Source organism: Cataglyphis hispanica, chromosome 2 (genome assembly GCF_021464435.1).
Source record: "Cataglyphis hispanica isolate Lineage 1 chromosome 2, ULB_Chis1_1.0, whole genome shotgun sequence".
Taxonomy (NCBI): domain Eukaryota; kingdom Metazoa; phylum Arthropoda; class Insecta; order Hymenoptera; family Formicidae; genus Cataglyphis; species Cataglyphis hispanica.
The window spans coordinates 14116182-14136643 of NC_065955.1; the positions used below are offsets into that span (position 1 = coordinate 14116182).

Sequence of the window (20462 nt, forward strand, 5' to 3'; positions counted from 1 at the left end):
AAAAAAATTTCATGAAAAGCTTCCTCTATGAGGAAGCAAAAAAATATATAAAAATAATTTAAAAAATATAAAAGAATATTTAAGTTAAAAAAAAAATTAATATTCTTACACTTTTCTTTACTTATCCCTATAAAATGCCTCGATTAAATTAATATAATGTCAATAGATATTAAAATAAAATATATTCTCGTCACATAACGCCTGGAATTATCATGACATCGAGTCTGCCGTCGATGGAACGAAAATATCTGAGTCGACAATTTAGTCTTTCTTCTTATCATAATTCGCCCGTTTGTCACACAATGTCGTCGATTGTGAAGTTATAACAAGATTCGAATTTCAATTTCATTTTTATTCGACGTCTGCAGAAAAAATTAATGAGACGAATGACAAACAGTGCGACTCACCTTCTTATCGCCTAGCATGCCGATTTTGCAGTCCAGCAAAACGGTGCTGCCGATTCTCGTGGTGACATTCATCTCTTGATCGCCGTCCTCGAAGTAGGGACCGAATTTACCGAAGGCGCTATCGACGCTGGGCACAACAAACTTCCTGTCCAATAGCGTTCGGTGAGTGGTTGTCTGGGACTGATGATCACGACCGCGTTCCGTTTCTAGCGTCCTGATGGACGGTTTTATTTCGTAGAAGGCCTTGGTCGATTTGCCGCTCAGCAGGAGATTGTTGGCCGATCTAGACTGATTCTTCCTCGTCTCACCAAGCTTTCGCGTCTCGTTCATCTGGCCGACGCTCACCTTCCCCTGTTGTCGGCTGTCCTGATAGTCCTCCTCCTTCTCGTTCGGTGGTGGTACTTGGAACGAGATCGCCCTGATGTCCTCCACGTTTCTCTGCTCGCTTTCGTGCTTCGCTTCCGTAACTTGGTCTTCCTCCTTCTCCACCGGCATCATTGTCAGCCAATCGTTCTTTGGCTTTTCTATCGCAGACTCGTTCGTTCCTCGAGAATCTTCAACGTGCTTCAACGTCGCTAGCGCCTCTTCCGCCTGTTCCGAGTCCTCGATCCTCTTGGAGGCGAATATCATCTGATCGTCTACGTATTTCCTCGATGTGTTCTCGAAGTGAGCTTCAATCATGGTAACGAGCGAGAGCGAGCTCTTCGTCGAGGTTGGGTATTCAACCGCGACGGCAGAAATGATTTCCTCGAGGGCCGCTGTATCGTTATCGCGAGACCAACCAACGGCTTCGACGCTGCGATTCGTCGCGATCCTTTCGCCGAAACGCTGATCTTCCTCGTCGAGATGATTGATGCCGTGCTCGATGGCGCCGCTCTCCGTTTCTGCGTTAGAAAACAAACGGCCGCGTTACGATAAGTTAAATCGGAGCCGATATATGCACGTGGAAATGTAGGTGGAAAATCTAAAGGGTGAACACAAGTTCGTCGACCGTGTTGAGGGTGAATCGACACGAGGCGGAGCGCTCGCTTCACCGGGATTTATGGCTCGGAACGAGATGGAGGATGATCTTCCGTCGGCATGAGGATTTAAATGAGGGCATAAGAAGTGTAGCCGAGAGTTTTATGGGGTGTTCAAGAGCTCTCGAAGGAGAGTCGATAAATGGCCAATCAAAATCTCAGATCTAAGAATGTTATAAAGTAAGGTAGTGCATTATCCAATCACTTTCCTTAAAAACGATATAAATGCAAACTCTCTAACAAATTCTATTCTGAAATATATATCGACACACTGCACATGCAACATTATCTAATATTTACATCAGTAATTGCATCAAAAAAATATATTCGTGTATATGTGCGTGTTTTTATATATATGTATATGTATGTGTGTGTATTTAGATATATTTTTCTTAATGCAACAAAAATTTTAAAAACTTGTTTCATATATACAGGGTGTCCAAAAATTCGCGCAACACCCTTTAAGGAAAGGTAGAGAGTGTTATTCTGAACAGAAAAGTCCTGTACCATTTTTTTTATGTAACGCTTAATAAAAGAGTTATTATTGAGTAAAGTCTGACTAATCATCGCCGATCTTTAGCCGTAGATATATATATATATATATATATATATATATATATATATAATATATATAGGGTGTCCTAAAACTTTGACACACCCGAAGTGTGAAGGTAGATTGGGCCAAACTGGGTTAAAAAATCCTATATTATTTTGCAAAATTCACAATAATTTTTGCGTTATTAATTAAAATATGTGAGCTAATAAGCGCGTTGGGAAGCAGTAAGCCGGTATTGGCAGGCATGTACGACGGATTACTTGTGTACATCTTTTAGTAACAAAAGCATCATTTAAGCAAGAAGTGGAGTCACGCTGTCACCTCTTGCTTAAATGATACCTTCATTGCTAAGAAACATCGCTTTCCAACGCGCTAATTAGCTCACATATTTTAATTAATAACGCAAAAACTATTGCGAATTTTGCAAAATGGTATAGGACTTTTCGACTCAGTTTGGCCCAATCCACCTTCACACTTCGGGTGTGTCAAAATTTTTAAGACACCCTGTATATATATTTAATATATGTATATCGTCTTGTCCGATTAAAAATATGTCACGTTTCGAAGAAGTTTAACATGAAACAAAAGCCGAAAATCTGCACGCGACATTCACTTGAAAATATTCCATACGACGAGAAGCGCATGATAATAACGATATGTAATACCTTTGTGCGCGGGACAGCGATGTGTGTATTTTCGCGAAACAAAAGTGCCGCGGGTTCACTTCCGCAGGAATTTTATTTTGCTAACGCGCGTATCATGACCGCGGTTTTTATTCGCGAGAGCGCTGGCAAAGTTTCCGGTTTAAGGGTTTCGTTTTTCCCGCATGGTTTCGATCGCGATCGGAGTCCATGAGGAAACTAGCGATAAACAACTCTCGTGGAAGCTTTTCGAGCTTTCTGCCATCCAACGAAATTTACTTTAGCGCGACCAGCATCGAGAAATTTCTTTCTGTGCTGATACAAATCTGCGCTGTCGTTGATACAAATAATGCTTTTATATAGAATTGTACTACGATAAGAAAAGTCTAGAGTTCAATTAAATAAGTTTTTTCGTCGATTATTGTAAGTCGAATAATTCAGGCCAGTATGAATTAAATTTGTAAGTCAAACTGTAGACATATTAATAATTTAATTAACGACTAAATCAATAATTATGCATTTGGACATGTAATCATATAAAAAGATGTATAAATTGAATTTATCATCAAATTTTATAATATCTCCAATGCATTGTTGCATTTGTTTATAATGAAAATTGCATTATAAATTATTGTAAATTACATTATTAATATTTTGAGCGTATCTCAATAAATTCAACCTGCATTTATTTCTAAAAATTAATTAAGAATGTATGTGACATATATCAAAATACTAACAAAAGCATTAAAATTTCATAGATTCTTCTACTATTTCTTCTGAATATTTATTCAAAAACTAAGCACAATTCTCTGGTTTGGAAATTATTTAAATTTAAAGTTACTATTGATTCATATGGAAAATCGCCTATTGTAGCACTTATTGACAAATTTGACAAAGAAAAAATATTACCAATGAAATAAAAATTTTCACATATATTAACAAAATTCTAGTAAATATTTGTGCAAAACTTGATTTAGATCCACTAATTTGTTTAAAAGTTATTTACTAAAAATTGTAGAAAAATATTATCTGTCTCTTTTTCTCTTTCTGCGAATTATTCGTTTTTCATTATTTTTTGCAGTTGATTTCAGAGGATATTCACACTCAAAAGTTTTTGCCATAAATTAGGAAAAATATTAATTACAACAATTTTTTTTTCTTTTACGAAGACGTCAAAATCCATATTATTTTGTGAAACTTTAATCCTTTTTACAACCCAAATTTATTTTTCTAATTTTTTAAACAGTATAAACGTAAGTAACGTGTTTTCTTTTTAATTTTGACAATTTTTTGCTACTATTGTACATCCAGAACATCCTTAATAATGTTTCAAGAATAAAACTTTGGCGCAAAGTTGCTTATTGGAAGTCTCACGAATATAATCGAATATGACAAATGCAGTTTCATTGCACTCAATAGTTTTATGTTGAGTGCAATGAGATTATATTCGATCGTCGTAGAACATAGATTTATCGATGTTGTAATGGGCTTCTCGCGCGAAATCGTTACAATCCTATTCAAGTGGATACTGTTCTCATAGTAGTAACAGTCACGATGAATACAGCCCTATAGTTGCTGTACCTACCACATTGACAATGAGTATGAGAGGATTATAAGATTGCTATCTGCCGTGAGACTTGTACCAGAGAGCGCACTATATCCTTTGTATCTTCTATTCTATCGTTATCCAGGAACAGTCGTAGACTTTCATGTATAGCTTTTCGATTGTGCGTTCGCCCTTCAATTTTCTATTTCGCCACAAGATATTATGCCGATCCTGAGCTTTCTTCTTTTTGCTATCATTGTAACTGACAGAAAATTGAAAATTGTCAGAAAAAAGAGACTGTAAAAAGTATCATATACGTTTCTATCCCATTATGTTAAGCCCATTATATTCAATCTTCTCCGGCTTACGTTTCAATACGAGTTTCGAAATTGTGCAACATAATAGTTAATAATGTTCTAAAAAATTATTAAATTGTCAATTTTGGTAATAATTTATATAAGATATTAATTCGGAAAAAATTATTAAAAAATTATTTTTATTCTTATAATTAAAAATTTTCATATTTTAACAAATAAAAAATTTTCATATTATAACAAATAAAAAAATAAAAAATAAATTTAGAGATTTGTATGTCATATAATTTAAAAAAAAATTAATGTAAATTATATTTAAAAATTTTAATATATATATATATATATAACATTAATCATTATATATTGTTTTAAATTTATCTAAATTTATTTCTTCCAAAGTAAAAAATTGAAGAACGTCAGATTTATATTCGCGCATATACGTTTCAGTATTTCAGTTATGTCTACATCGTCAATTTTTGATATATAGATTCGTGAAAATGTCCGATCTCGCCGATTGTCCGCAAGCTGCGCAAACGTCACCAAACCGATATACACCTCGATATTTGACGACGGAGATCTTGTTCACACGAATCGATATTGCCGGCCATGCCGATAGCACCGGCCGTAATGGCAACAAGCAACGGCAGCAGCAACGACAACGTGACATTCGTTCGTCGTTCGTCGTTCGGAAGCAATTTACCGAGCGCTTTGCGTCGCGAGTGATCGATCGTGTCGAGCAACGTTGTGTAATTTTGGTCGTCGACGACGTTCGTAATGATTTATAAAACGGCAAACGTGAGTTTGCAGTGATTTCTGTCGGAAAATCCGGAAATTGCTATAGTCTTTTGCGTTCGAGTCTCGTTGCAGAAGTTTCCAATATATTACGATTTATTTGCCCCGTTGCTCTTTTTCATCTTCGAGAAATGATTTGTAAACCGTGTGGCCGACATGTATGATAAGAATAATTTTCTCAAGACACTAGAAAGATTTTTCAGATTTTTCCGAGCAGCTATTGCTTGCATAAGAATCATTCTATTTGAATTTACTTGCTCCGTATTTTGGATGAAATTATAATGTTAAGAAAATAATAATGTTAATATTAACGCAAAATCTCTTTAAATTTCGACATCCGAATCATCTCCGAGCGTATTCGGCGTATGTTCAATTAACTTCCGATAGTATTATCGAAGTTCTATTGGCGTATTAATCTTCGCTATGCCGGGATTACGCATATTATTATTCGCGACGAGTCCCATCTCTACGAACATGATCCGAATAACACGTTCTGTGATAACAGATAAGGCGATCGTTCGTCTCGGGTTTTGTTGTCGATCCATGAAGGGAAGCTTTTTCTTCAATCCCGCGCCCTGAATATACCCCCTCCTCCCCCGATTTGTGCGAATGATTGATCGCCGCGGTGCGATATCGGCGGTCGTAGCTTAAAAGCGCCGTTGCTCCGATAGTGCAAGTGATTCGTGCAGAATTTCGGCTATTAGCCGCGCGCCGCAAAATGAAGATATATATATATATAATATATATACTATATACGTCGCGTTTGTTCCTTGTGATTGATAACTTCCGATCGGCGGATCCGTGTAACCGATGCATAAGTAACGTATCATTTTTCATTCGCCGCGTTCTGCAAATTTCGCGCGCTTAATTTCCCTTTTCCATCTTCGGTGGCGAGAGCGATTTTTAGCGCAGCTGCGATCGAGCTGCGGCCTCACTGAAGTATAAACGTGCACACCTATCTACGCGCACTCTGCAATTTGTCAGCATGGATTTACGCTTGTCACGTGTGATAGACAAATTCGCGGGACGTGCGAGGAAGGAAACTCCGCGGATTTATTCCTGCGAACGCGACGGATGCAGGCCCACGGACGGATGTCGGTCTTTGAAGGGCTGAATTACATCTATACTCCGTGAAAATCGCAATTAAAAATGCAATATACTCACAAGATAGTACTTTTAAGGAGATAAAGGTCTTATATGTCATACGAGAATTTTATAGTTTTTAATATCGATTTTTCTATTTTAGGACTTTTTTATATTGCATAATTTTAGAATTAAGTCTCTAATCAAATTAAAAATTCCATCTTTGTTCCAATCTCACAAAATATAAAATATAAAATTATATTTGTTCGACAAAATATCAGGCAAAATAAATTATCTTAATTTATTTGTTTATTTTTTTGACAAGAATTACCGAAATGTTATCCATTCGGGCCGATTAATACTTGTTTTCTGTTCCTTTTACTAAAAGCTTTTATAAAAGTTTTAATAAAAGTAAATTGCTAAAGATCAAAATTAGTATATAAAGCATGAAAATAATAATTTAAAAATATTAATTAAAATAATAATTAAAATAATAATTAAATAATAATTTTTGACAGCTAGATCTATCACAACATTAAATACAAATCTCGTTGTCCGCTACTTTCAAGTTTCGTAGGGCGTGTGGGAATGCGCGAAGGAGCGTTCACCTAGGAAATGGTGATTGCTAGGAAATGCAAGAAAGTAAATTCCGATGAAGCTATTTTCATGAGGTTGTATAGAACAACGAGCTCGGTAGCTACAAAAGAGATTTGCCCTCTTTATCCTGCCGGGTACGGTCGTTTCCCGTTGTTACGACTCGACGCAACTAGGCATTTAGGTTAATTAAAAATCTTCGTATTCCAATCAACTGAGATGAATAAATCATTCATTTACTCGTAACGATATTACATTGCATGCGAGTAAAATATCGACCGTAAAATATCTCGAAATACGTCATGAACAAATAACAAAAGCGAAAATTAACTTTGACTACGAAATATAATGAAGAAAATATAACATAACTTTTATAACGTCGTTAATATTTCGAATATTTAAGTTCCTCCAATTATTTTCTACTTTACTAAAGTAACGCTTCGCACATAGTGCACATTGTAATGAAATTTTATAGATTTCTATTATATTAATCCATTAATACATAATTCAATATTTTACGTTACTCTTAAAAATATTATATATATAAAAAATAATTTTAAAAAATGACTAAGCTTTAAGTACACACATAGTATATTGCTTGTGCCATATAATTCGGACTTTTGTTCACGCGAAAAACAGATAAATTTATATTTTTCGATAATGATGTATAAAATCGCGTTAGCCAGCTATATATAAAAGTATGTACATGCAGATAAAAGATAAAATAAAGCTAAAGAATTTGTTTGAGTCCTAATGGACATCCTGTTAGATTAGAATCGTGTTGGTATTAATTAAGAATAAAATAGAATAAAAATTGTACATTATATCGTTATATACCTGACGCAGTAATAGTGATCATGACAATGGCGATGACGCCGAGCACCGTGACGGTCGGCTGCATTCTCCAACCAGCCATCTCGAAGATCCGCGCGATCTCAGCCCTCAGGAATCTGCTCCATCTCGTTCATCTTCCCTCTACGCAGAAAATTGAATAACTATATTAAAAATAAATAAAAATTATAAACTATAAATATTAATTTGTAAAATTGCAATATAATTATACATTTAAAATTCAAAACTACAAAGCAAATTTTATTCCTAGCAAATTTAAAGTTACACATTTGATAAGCAAAATTAATAATTACGTAATAAATAAGAATATAATTTAATGATTTATTTTGATATATTTTTTAAGTGCAATTGCATAAAGAAGAGCAAATTCTCTCTTCTCTTTCTAATTAAAAAAAAAAAAAATAAATAAATAACAATAAAATGTAACAATAATATTTAAATTTCTATTTAAATATGAAGAGGTTTTTAATATATTTATTAATATCCGTGTTTTTTCTATTTATAATTTTATTGCTTAAAATAGACAATATTGCTTCTGAATTAGAATTTTTTTTTTGCCAGTGGACTTTTACTTCAAAAATCGAATAACTCATCGGAAAAGTGTGCATTTATTTTTCGCACGAGATTACTCTCGCAAAATCGCCTGAAACATTGAAGGAACACGTGATTCGTTTCGTTTTACGATAGCGAAATCAAAGAAGTTCGTTGTACCAAAGTTCCTACTAGGCATTGTTAAAAAAGATCGCTGAAAAGCAGGCGTCGTAACTTTTACTGCGCTACTTTCAAGTTTTAATCTTCCATTGTAATGGGTGCTATAACGAATGCGCGATGTTACATCCTTTTCACTTCTACTAAAGAAATAAATCGTAGAAAAAATGGTCAATGTGTCTTTTGATATTTTTCTGGTAAGCGTACTAAAAATAATGTTGACATATGCCATTTCTTTTAGATAATTATTTTAATATCATATAAAATTTCATTTTTATTTTTTTTCTCAATGTAAAATCATAAAAAGAAAAATTGTAATACAATGCTATACAGGGTGTCCTAAACCAACCATACACCCCTTTTCTTTTAAAAACTAAGCATTTTAGAGAAAAACGTTTTGAACAAAAATTGTATGGTTTTGAGGGGAACATAAGATAGTGTCATTGGCTTGACCTTGGATGGCATCGTTAAGGTCAAGTCAAAGACACCTTTAATTTCTTAAATGGAATCCCTTATTTTTTATTGCATATTCTTATAGCTTATGTCGAGAGCTTTCCAAAACACTATAATAAAGTATTTTTTCATTAAAAATTTCTTGAGTTATTTTATATCTTAATCTGACATATTTTAGTATAAAATATAAAATATCTCGAAAATTATTTAATGTTTGATAATTGTATCGTAATACTTTTATGTACAGAATAATAAGATGAATCAAATGGTGTACAGAAAATAATTGTTTTTAAAAAAAAGTATGCATTATTGCAATATATTTTTTTATAACAATTATTTATTTTTTCTTTACACCATTTAAGTCATCTTATTATTCTATATAAAAGTATATAAAAGTATTACAATACAATTATCGAACACTAATAATATTCAAGATATAAATAATTTTCGAGATATTTTATATTTTATACTTTATTATAGTGTTTTAGAAAGCTCTCGCCATAAGCTATAAGAATATGCAATAAAATAAAGGATTCCATTTAAGAAATTAAAGGTGTCCTTGACTTGACCTTAACAATGCCATCCAAGGTCAAACTAATGACACCATTTCATGTTCCCCTCAAAACCATACAATTTTTGTTCAAAACGTTTTTTTCTAAAATGCTTAGTTTTTGAAAGTAAAGGTGTGTACGGGTAGTCTAGGACACCCTGTATATTCATATATTAAGTACTCTCGTAAAAGTTTGTTGTTCACCAAGAAAGATAATGACTTCATTGTCCCGCTGATGATTCCATCAATTACATCTTGCTCTTTCTTTTTCCGCATACTTTTTTATTTTAAAAATAAAAAGTAAGCAACAGTTCATAACAGTTCATAACGGTGTGGTAAAAACACCGGTTTACTGCGAAGGAAAAGGAAAGTACCCACCTTCTACAAGTCGTTTGATACCTAAGCCGACAAATTGCATCGCGTAACCAACGTGTAATCTGTTCATGGCATCACTATAATCGTTAGTAGGTAACTTTGAAGCCATTTATAGAGTTAAATGAGTACGGCATTACCATGTTTCGAGTATTCCTGGAAATGCCAGCTGAGAAACATCTACAGTTTCGCCATATTAATTGGCATGGCTAAACGACGTGAATTACACACGGCAGATTTATCGCGTAAATAATAGTTGCACACATGTATGTTGACAAAAGATACAACACATAGAAGTGATATTGTTAATGAATTAATCTTCTCTCTCTGTCTCTCTCAACATGTATCTAATCATAACATCATAATTATACTATCCTCTTATTTGTACAAAATGTAAACACGTAGATTCACAATCATACACTATTGTTATCCTGATGTTTCGATATAAGTTATAATTATATTATTTACAAATAATAATTTTTAGATATAATTAATAAAAAAATCAGCATGATATACAGCAAAAGATAAATAAAAGAAAGAAGTTTTTTTCATTTGTTATATACTTTTAGTTAATTTTTTTTTAAATAGTTATAATATATATAAAAATATAAAATATAAAAATATAAATATATTAAATTATACATATAAAAATATTAAATTATCATTTTAGATACAAAATAAAACAATTTTATATGACAAAAAAATATGTAAAATAATATAAAATAAAAACATAAAGAACAATGCTTTCTGTTATTTTACAGATAATCACTGACAATACAAATCTCAAAATTCGTGCGTCTAAAAATTTTCCATAATTTCCATATCTGAAAACAAGAAGAATTTATATTGTTTCATTAATAAATATAGGTTCAATATTAAACAGATTAAACTATACAAGAATATTTACTGCATTGCACGGCGGAATTCACAATTACGAGGGTAAGGCAATTATTAAAGAGCTACTCGTGATTAAGCTTGCTTCCTTAGAAATATTATTCTCGACCTCGACCATATTCCCTAATTTGCATCCGTCATCTCTAACAGACACGATTTGCTCGTCTTACCGACGTTGACGGATAAATAAAGTTCTTGCAGCAGCTATAATTATCATTATACGTATATCTTCTCTTTTCGTACATCATTGATCAGAAGTCAAAATTGTTGCATGAAAATGTTTATATTAATTAAAATTGTGTGCTTGAAAGGAGAGAATAATTTAATTTAAAAATAAGGATCTAAGATAGAAGAATAAAATAAAGTGAGACAAAAAAAGCATTTGTATAATAATTATAAAGAAAACTAAAAATAATAGTTTGTATAATAATATTTAAATCATGAAATGTTGCCGTGCACGCGCAAAGCTCAGTAATCAAATAATATAAAAAACATAAAATAAAACAATTTTTTATAATCGAATAAAATTAAATATATTATTTAAAAATTGGCTTATATGCAAATACGTCAATCATTTTTTTTTTTTTACATTATTCTTTTCATATTTGTATTTACATTTATAAAGCGTCATATATAATATATTAAAATCGTTTTACTTTGTTTTCCGCAAAATAACTGCGTGCTACTGTTTAATACCCATCAGTTTTTGAGATATGCTGTCGATATATCGACAATATTCACCACGTTATTACACAGTTTCCGTTAATCGTTAGTAGAGTGACGGTATTTATTTTTCGCGAGCGAAAATAGGACAGTATTAAAATTTATTGAATCGTGACATGTAGTTGCACTCAGATTGTCAATAAAACAAAATATATTGATATTCTTACGCATAAATATAAATTGGATATATTAATTTATTTGCTTATTTCACTATATTTTATTATTTATTAGCTTTTTTATATCCTAATATACGAGCTTATATTTTGTATCTATTTTATCTAGCAATAATAAGATCAGTGTTCAAAGATACGTATTGATTTATTATTTAAAGATAACAAAATACAAATTATTTTTTGTGTATTTTTTATTTTTATATTTTGTCTAATCCGTAAAATGTATAAATTTAGACAATACAAGATAAAGTGTCTTCTAAAATATATATTAAGAAAAAAGCTTTAATATGTCACATCTTTCTCTAATTATAAATAAAATGTAAATTCAATATATTACAAATTATATAAAACAATTATATAAAAATTATATAAAACAATATATAAGTATTAATTTTATCTAACAATTATATAATTATTAATTTTATTATTATTTAATTTTATTAAATTTATAAATTGATGTAATAAACGATTTCTGATATATTTATTTCAAAAAGTAAAATTAGAAACATATTGTACATTAAAAGTTTTCAAAACATAAACGACACCATTGCACATTGTGTCGGCTTTGAAATTAGAGAAATCGTAACATAAATTGACTGTACAAACTAACAAACAGCACGTTGAAACTTTTCCACTGAATTCATTTCTTTCATCAGCACAATGAGAGTTGTTGCACGCGAATTATTGCAATTAAATGTCAGAATCCTATCAAGTCCTCTCAGAATTCGTATATTCGTTAACATAACTTCATTACGAGCTAATGAATCAAATATCGAAACTGCCTATCGAATTGTTCGATTTGATGAATAATTAGAATAGTTTCCAGGTGCATAAGCGTGATTAGGTAACGTATTTAGCACTTTAAAATTCAAATCTCTTTAATCATTGTGCGCACAGATTCAATCAATAATTATTATCAATGAAAATTATTTTTGAATTATCTTCAATAAGTAGTTTATATAATCACTATAATATTAATAATATCAAGTATTATTATTATTATCAAAAAATATATTTTAATAATAATAATTATCAAATATTATTAAATCGCGCTAAGATAAGATTATTTTAAAATTTTTAAATAAAATTTTCATTCGTAGATACGTATGTATAGTTGAATCTGTAGATAAGAAAAATATGGGAAATGTTCTTGCGCATAATCAGCGCATATAATTAAATTAAAAAAGACTGACGGACAGACGGATATGGCTACGCTTATAGCAAATATGAACAGAGAGCAGGCACGACGAGTCTCACAGCCGACTACCAATTATAATGTTTAATCAGACGAACGTAGTTATACGTACGGATATATATATATATATATATATTATATATACGGTGCTATCAAGAGTCGAGACGGAACGAGATTCGCCGAGCTGCAGAGAAGTCAAATATTCGTACAGATATGATTGCATAATTCTGCCCGGCCTCGCGTGGCATTTCGAGAATTTCTACGTAACACGAAAACTTTGATCTCGGGATTTCTCCTTTGATTCATGAGCTATCTCGGTGCAAGCGTCGTAATAGTAAATCAACTGCAAGTCTTCTTTGCGAGCTAAACAACGGAATTATGCGTTTTAGCTTACTTTTGCTACCACAATACCATTGTAGACACAACATTCACTTGCAGAACTCAAATTTTAATTTTTTTGCAACATTAAATTGCTAAAGATTTTTTTTTAAATATAAGTTGATATTTTATGTTATCTAATTACAAATACAAAATTAAATGTAAAAAAGGCATATTTTAATTTTCAAGAAAGATTTACACTGCATATTTTGTGTAAAGATATGGAATTTTCTTCTTTATCCCTTGAAAGAATTGCACAATTGTTTACCTCAAAAATAAGATTCGTAAATGAAAATATAGATTGTTTGTGCAGGATAAGGTTCAAAAAATAAAATTAGTACTTATTCTTGCCGTAAAAATAATTGTATATAAAAATACAATATATTAAATTGCAACATTTTATTACAATTTATGTAATATAATATTATATTTAAATATAATATAATATATTATGTTACATTTATATATATCTAATATTACCAATTTTTATAATAAAAAGAAGCATTCAAAATTTTTTTTTTCATCTAATAGTAAAATTTATTTTAAATACACAATGATTATATCACTAAATTAAATTATCAATTAAAAAATAATAATTTTAAGTTTTCCCGACTAATAAATTTGCTTACATCGTTGTATTTTTTTTTTACTTTACCTTCCACTTTTTGAATTTATATTTGAATTATGTAATTAGAGGTATATTTTTCTTAATCACACTATATATGTTACGTAGAAGCAAAATTCAAGAACATTTCTTGTGCAAATAGTACTCAACTGCACGTTACAAGGATAAAAGCGTGTATAATTTAAATCGAAAGTGGCCAAGAAATATCTGTTGTTTGCCTGCGAAAGCTGTTCTTGTCAGTGCAAAGTTTCGTGAATTCTATCCAAGTGAACCAGTCGTCTCACTTACTTTGATGTATAGTGGAAATATTGGCAAAACTACGTATACAAATAAGAAATATTTTAACAAGGTGAGCGGCACCGTGGTATTATATAAGTATATGCTAAAGAATCATAAATATATTACGTACGATAATGTTGTTGACAATTTTAAGATCATATATATTCGATGTTGATATATGATACAATTAAACTTTACGCGTAATTACGTTTTTCTGCTAATAAAACTAAATATAAAGTATATTTTTAAAGTGTGTGAGTATAATCTTGAAACTTTCTCTAAAATTCTTTAAAATCAATATATCATTTCAATTTAAAGTTAATTTAATTTAATAAACTTATTTTACAGCTCTGGAGCATTTATGATGTACATCCAATAAAAATAACATTTATCAGTAAAAATGGATATAATATTATACAGAATATTAATATTATATGATAAATATGTGTGATAATAATGTGTATAATAAATAAATATAAAAAAAAATATTAAATGGAATAAAATGTTAAAAAAATTTGAAAAAAACATGTGTTCATATATACACAAGCTTTATTAGTAAGCTTTATTTAAAGATAGATAAGAGAAGTAAGTAAGAAAATGAATTCTTTTGCTTAAAAAATAAGTCTAATAGTACAATAAATTTTTCAAACATTGTTTACTTGTATTCTTTCATGAAAATTTATTTTTATTACGCTACAAATATATACCGTCGTATTTTATACAACTTTCAAAAATCATCACGAATACAATGTATTCATTAACATTAACCTTTGCTCATACATAACTTGGCTAAGCGCCTCTAAATAGCACGGCTTCTCACTTAATAGGTATATTGCAGAATCAAGATGCCGCTTGCACTTACTCGCAATGGGCATTGTTTGTCGAACTTCTCGAACAATCGCGTTAACAAGCTGCTCGCACGGCTCATCAATATCTCTAGGAAGTTCCCGCCGCGCGAGCACGACGCGAAGTTCCTCCCTCGCTTGCGAACACGTCGCGTAATAATTATAGGGTCGCCCGCACTTTCGCGAGGGGCGGCCTAGTTATAACCGGTGGGATGTCTCAGAGCAGTTTAGTTGAGGCGATTTGGCATGAACTTCCGGGGCTGAGTTGCGACATCGAGCTCGATATTCAAGTTAATAGCAATTAACGTCGGACGAACGCAAAGCCGGTTGGCTGACTGACGGAACTTCCCCGTTGGATATATCTGTCGTTAAGTCCAGGGGTGAATAATAATGTATATGTAATATTATAGACGTTCTACAATTTCTGTGAAACGAGTTTGCTGTAACATTGCCGTAATACCGAGTAATAAACCAAAAGAATGGGACATTACGTCGCGAGAATGTCTGCGAATTTTTCATCGCAAATGTGTCTGCAAGTGATGCCATTTACTGCCGATAGACGAGGTCTTGAATAAATAAAACGCCGCGATAATCTCAGCTTAGAGCAAATTATAGAGCAAATTATAGAAGAGAGATATTAATCTTGTTATCAGTATTAATAATTTCCTCAATTCGAAAGGTTATCTGTCAATTTTTAGGGTAAGTAATTTCTAGTATTTAAAAATTAAATTACATTTCTAAATATATCATAAATTCTTTTTAAATCTTTAGAAAAAATAAATTGATTGTTACAGATTTCGAGAAATGATTGAATTATTAAAATTGTGAATATTATTTTATTATCTTTGTGTGTATCTCTTTAATAAGATAAGAAAAAAGATTTGATAAAGTTTGCGATTTGAAAAAGACTAAAACAATAATTTGGCATTAAACTTTTATATAAAGCAATGTCAATTCAAAGAATATTAAATTCTCGATAATCTACAATTTAAATTACGCAGCCATAAATTCGTGCCACAATCCTCGCAATTTTCCAGATCTCTCACCATTGCGCGCAAATAATTAGAAAGTGCGTTGGCTAAATATCACTCTCCACTCTACTTGCTAATTATAAATGAGGTTTCACAATTTTGCCTCCTGGGAGGGTGCTAACGTCTCTTTCGTAATACTGAAACTCTTACATCAACTACGCAGATGGTGGCGAATCAAGTTGTTCAGCCAGTTAAACTTCTTAACTAGAGTGCGAGGTAGCTACTTAATCGAGAGGTTGACTTAATAATTTATTCCTCATTTCTGTGCTTTTCCAGGAATTTCTTCAGAAACCTATATTCATCAGAATTATAGAAGAGAATAAAGCTTTTATATAATGTTTCTCTATTAATAATTAATATTAATAATTATAAATTATTCCATGTCAGATATAAAAAATTCATTTAAATAAATTATTTATCTAAAACATGCTAACTTAAATGTTTTAACTTAGGAACATATATCCAAATTAGATTGAAATTTTTTTATTTTTTCTTTAAAATATAAATATTGCATAAATGATTTGAAAAATAAATCAAATAAAATAACAATAAAATATGTATGTCAATGTAAATACTATTATGCAGAATTATTACTTTCACAATTTTACCCTCAAGTTAAATGTGAATCTGAAGTTGGATATATTATTTTATTGACTTTATCATACACATAATATTTATTTCTCTCCTTGATTTTTTACTTACAGAAATAGTTACTATAAGTAATCAGAAATAAAAAACCATCATACAGGAGAAAAAATAATACTTAATTTGTGCATGCAACCACAAGACATTTCATTAGAAAGTATAATTTTATGACCGAAATTTAAATACATACATAATAGTAAAATTTAGTTTTGTAATTTTGAAAATTTGTAAATATTAGTTGTGAGAATAATAATATTTTAAAATATATTTTATTATTATTAATATAAATAATATAAATATAACTGTAATAAAAATTTTTATCATAAACATTCTCTTATCAAATAAAGTTTCTTAAATTATTTAATTTCTTATAATTAATAATAAATTTTATTAAACTAATTCTTCATATATTCTATCAATATTTTACTTTATTAAACCGCATATATTTAATAAATATATACTTTTAATAACGCAATAATACAACATTATAAAAGTTATTAATAATATCGAATATTTGAATATTGGAATGTTTTAATGCTTAAAAGGATGAAAGAATATTGTATAATAGAAATTAAAGAAAAAAAGGAGAGAGAAAAAGAAAGAGAGAATTCCATAATACAGAAATTTGTGACAAAAACTTTAACATTTATTGCAATTCAAGTATCTTTCAAACCGATAAAAATTAAATACCTTTATTCCGCGCAAAAATAATGAGCAAAACTTATCGGTATTAATTGGCGAGGACAATTATGAACTAGCCGAGCATCTTTCCGGAGAATTAACAAAAAAAAACATTAAAATCTCCGCGACGTACAAATTAATACGCCACATTACCATTCTCTTTGCCCGGATATTCTAATTAACGCTGACTGTAATGCACCGAGGCGCACGGTTGTAATTCGTTATAATAATCTTTGAGATAATTAATTGCGCGTGCTTACTATATGATTAATTGCGCCCTATATATATTCGTTTATCTGTTTATACTGGCAAAATTGCAAACGTGACAAATAACGCTGTTTCCTATTTTTTTTTCACATGGATGATAACAGCGTTAAAAGATTGTAAAAAGAAGAGAAAGAAAGTAATAATGGCTTTTAATATCGACGAATAATTTCAAGAACTTAAATTCTCTGGAGCATTATGTAATAATGCTGAGGTGTTTATTTATTTATTCTTTTAAAATTAAAAGTGTTGTAATATCTTTCTCTCTTGTTTTAATTTCTCAAAAAGTTTAATAGTTTTAATCATATACTTTTATCCGAATTTATGATTTTCATGTGAAATATATATACTTCCATTTTATTTCCATTATTTGATATATGTGTATATCTTGTTTTTCTCTTTTACAGAGAGTAGAAAAAAATATATAAAAACATATATATATATATATATATATATATATATATATATATATATATATATATACTGTTAGATATTTGTATTATAAATTAATACATTTTTCCAGAGGTTTAAAAGAACAATATAATTAAAAATTTAATGTAATATTTTTTTAGGTAAAAAAAAGAAAATTCTAAAGAAAGAGGAAAAGAGTTGATTGTAAAACAATATATGTAGACTGGAGATTAAATTGCAGCTCTCCCTTTAAAGGCTTTTCCTTTGCAAGTAAAAATAGTAATAAATAAGAAATTAAAAAAAAAAATATTTCATTACTCATAAGAAAGAGAAAAAATTTATGATAACGATGGATAGTATTTAACTCGACAAAAAATATTTACGAAAAAGTAAATTTAGCGTCATTTTGTAATCACTTTGTAAAACAAAGATCGCATTAATGCATTGCATTACTTGATTAATTGTTACTTAAACAATTATTAGAAAACTCCATTAATATATTTCCAATTTCATTGCATTATAAAACACACAACTGGACGCACTGTTCATAAAAAAAAAGGAGTTATCAAATCCATTAAAATCGAGGCAAATATATATCTAAAATTTAGTCAAGTTTAACAAAATCCTTCAAACGTTCGCAAAAGTTCGCGACAAAGTATAATAAATCTATCTAGCTCCGCGTCGTCTGTATTCATGACAAAATCGAAGCCGCAATTTCGCGCGCGTAAGTTTGGCGAGCGCGTTATTTCGCGATTCTAATCCCTCCGCTCCGGTGGTGTTGTTGCAGCAACACCATCGGCTCGAGTTCGTAACGCCTAGCAGCATCCACGGGATACTGCCACGAGTAATGTCATCTTGCTAACGTCGCTTTAATGGCTCGCAAATTTAACCCGCCCCGCCTCCGCGCGCTCAGTCGCTCGCTGCACGGAAAGTTTGCCGAGAAATCCAAGCCGGCTATCGCTGAAGTCGCAGTTTCGGGGCCAGGATATTCCGGAATTAACGCGATATCGATTCACGCGAGCCGAGTGCTCATTAGAACACGCTACGTTACGTCGCGTTGACGACAAGGCGAGCGCGCATTTACGGAATTAACGGGATCCCGATTTTAGTACGTCGCGAAATAATTAAAGCGCTATATAAGACGCCGATTATCTGCGATTTCGAGTGTATCGAGTTTCGGTTAACCGAAAGAGAATTTCACCGGGTGCGTTCATTGGCAATTCGCGATTCGTACAATTTAAATAGTCACGAGATTTACGTAATTTATTCTAATTGAGAGTTTGCCGCAAAATAATTATGTTAATTTATATAAACAACTATAAATACGCGCAAGAGAGAGAAATGGATATGAAACGTCACTAAATTAAGGAGTCGACAGTTTTTAGAAACAAGTAAAAAATTGTGCAAATTAGAAACTTGCACATTGCTTCCTCATAATTTTATTTTCTTTTTTTTATAATATCAGTGAAAATATCTCATGTTAAAATATTTAGCCCAATATCTCGAAATTTGAGAAAGTTAGAGCAACTACATCTTTTTTAGAAAAATTCAAAATTTTAATTTTATAAAAAATAAACCCTTTCACCAATTCTCATCAAATTTAATATCAACCGTTTTTAATGATATTCTATTCATGTAAAAATATTTAGCCCAATTTTTCAAAATTTGTGGAAGTTAGAGTTTGCAGACATTTATTAAAAAATTCAAAATTTCATAAAAATTTCATAAAAATATTTCATAAAAAAATAAATTCTTTTATCAGTTCTCATCAAATTCAATACCAACTATCTTTAATAATATTCTATTCACGTGAAAATATTTAAACTGATGTCTCAAAATTTACGGAAGTTAAAGCAAGAAAACCCTTTTTTTGAAAAATTCAAAATTTTATAAAAAATAAACCCCTTTATCAATCTTAATCAAATTCAATACCAACCAATTTTTAATGATACTCTATTCATATAAAAAAATTTAGCTCAATATCTCAAAATTTGCGAAAGTTAGGGCAACCATTATCCTTTTTGTGCACATACATAAATATATACACACACATACATTTAATAAAAATGTGATTTTTTGACGTTTTCAAAACATTCTTAATACATTGGCATGAAAATTTGAAAAAGAAATTTTTCGATGAAAACAAAGCTTCCTCTATAAGGAAGCAAAAAAAAAAAAACAAAATATATTCTAAGTTGATGAAAAATACGCTTGTTAATTTTAGATTAATGTGTTTTTTTTTTTCTAAAATTAATTTAAGACTCAAAAAAGTTACAATATGTGTTCAAATACATAAATAGAAATGTTGAATTATCATCAAGATCAACTTACAGAATCTATTGTATTAGCAGCAGCAAAGAATACGAGAGAATAAATTGTTACGCTCGCGTAAATTGTATCGCTGATAATAATGTAATATTGGTTATATAGC

At 30.5% G+C, this 20462-nt stretch overlaps 1 protein-coding gene across 1 annotated transcript in view; it reads right to left on the reverse strand.

The window, feature by feature from the left end:
• Nucleotides 1-20462, reverse strand: part of LOC126856757 (uncharacterized) — a 265099-nt gene that overhangs the window by 63724 nt on the left and 180913 nt on the right. The window contains exons 4-5 of the mRNA XM_050605575.1: nt 7790-7927; nt 408-1291 (exon numbers count right to left, since the gene is read on the reverse strand). Of these exons, the coding sequence (XP_050461532.1) occupies nt 408-1291; nt 7790-7868 (963 nt within the window). The 5' untranslated portion in view covers nt 7869-7927. The remainder of the gene's footprint in view (nt 1-407; nt 1292-7789; nt 7928-20462) is intronic.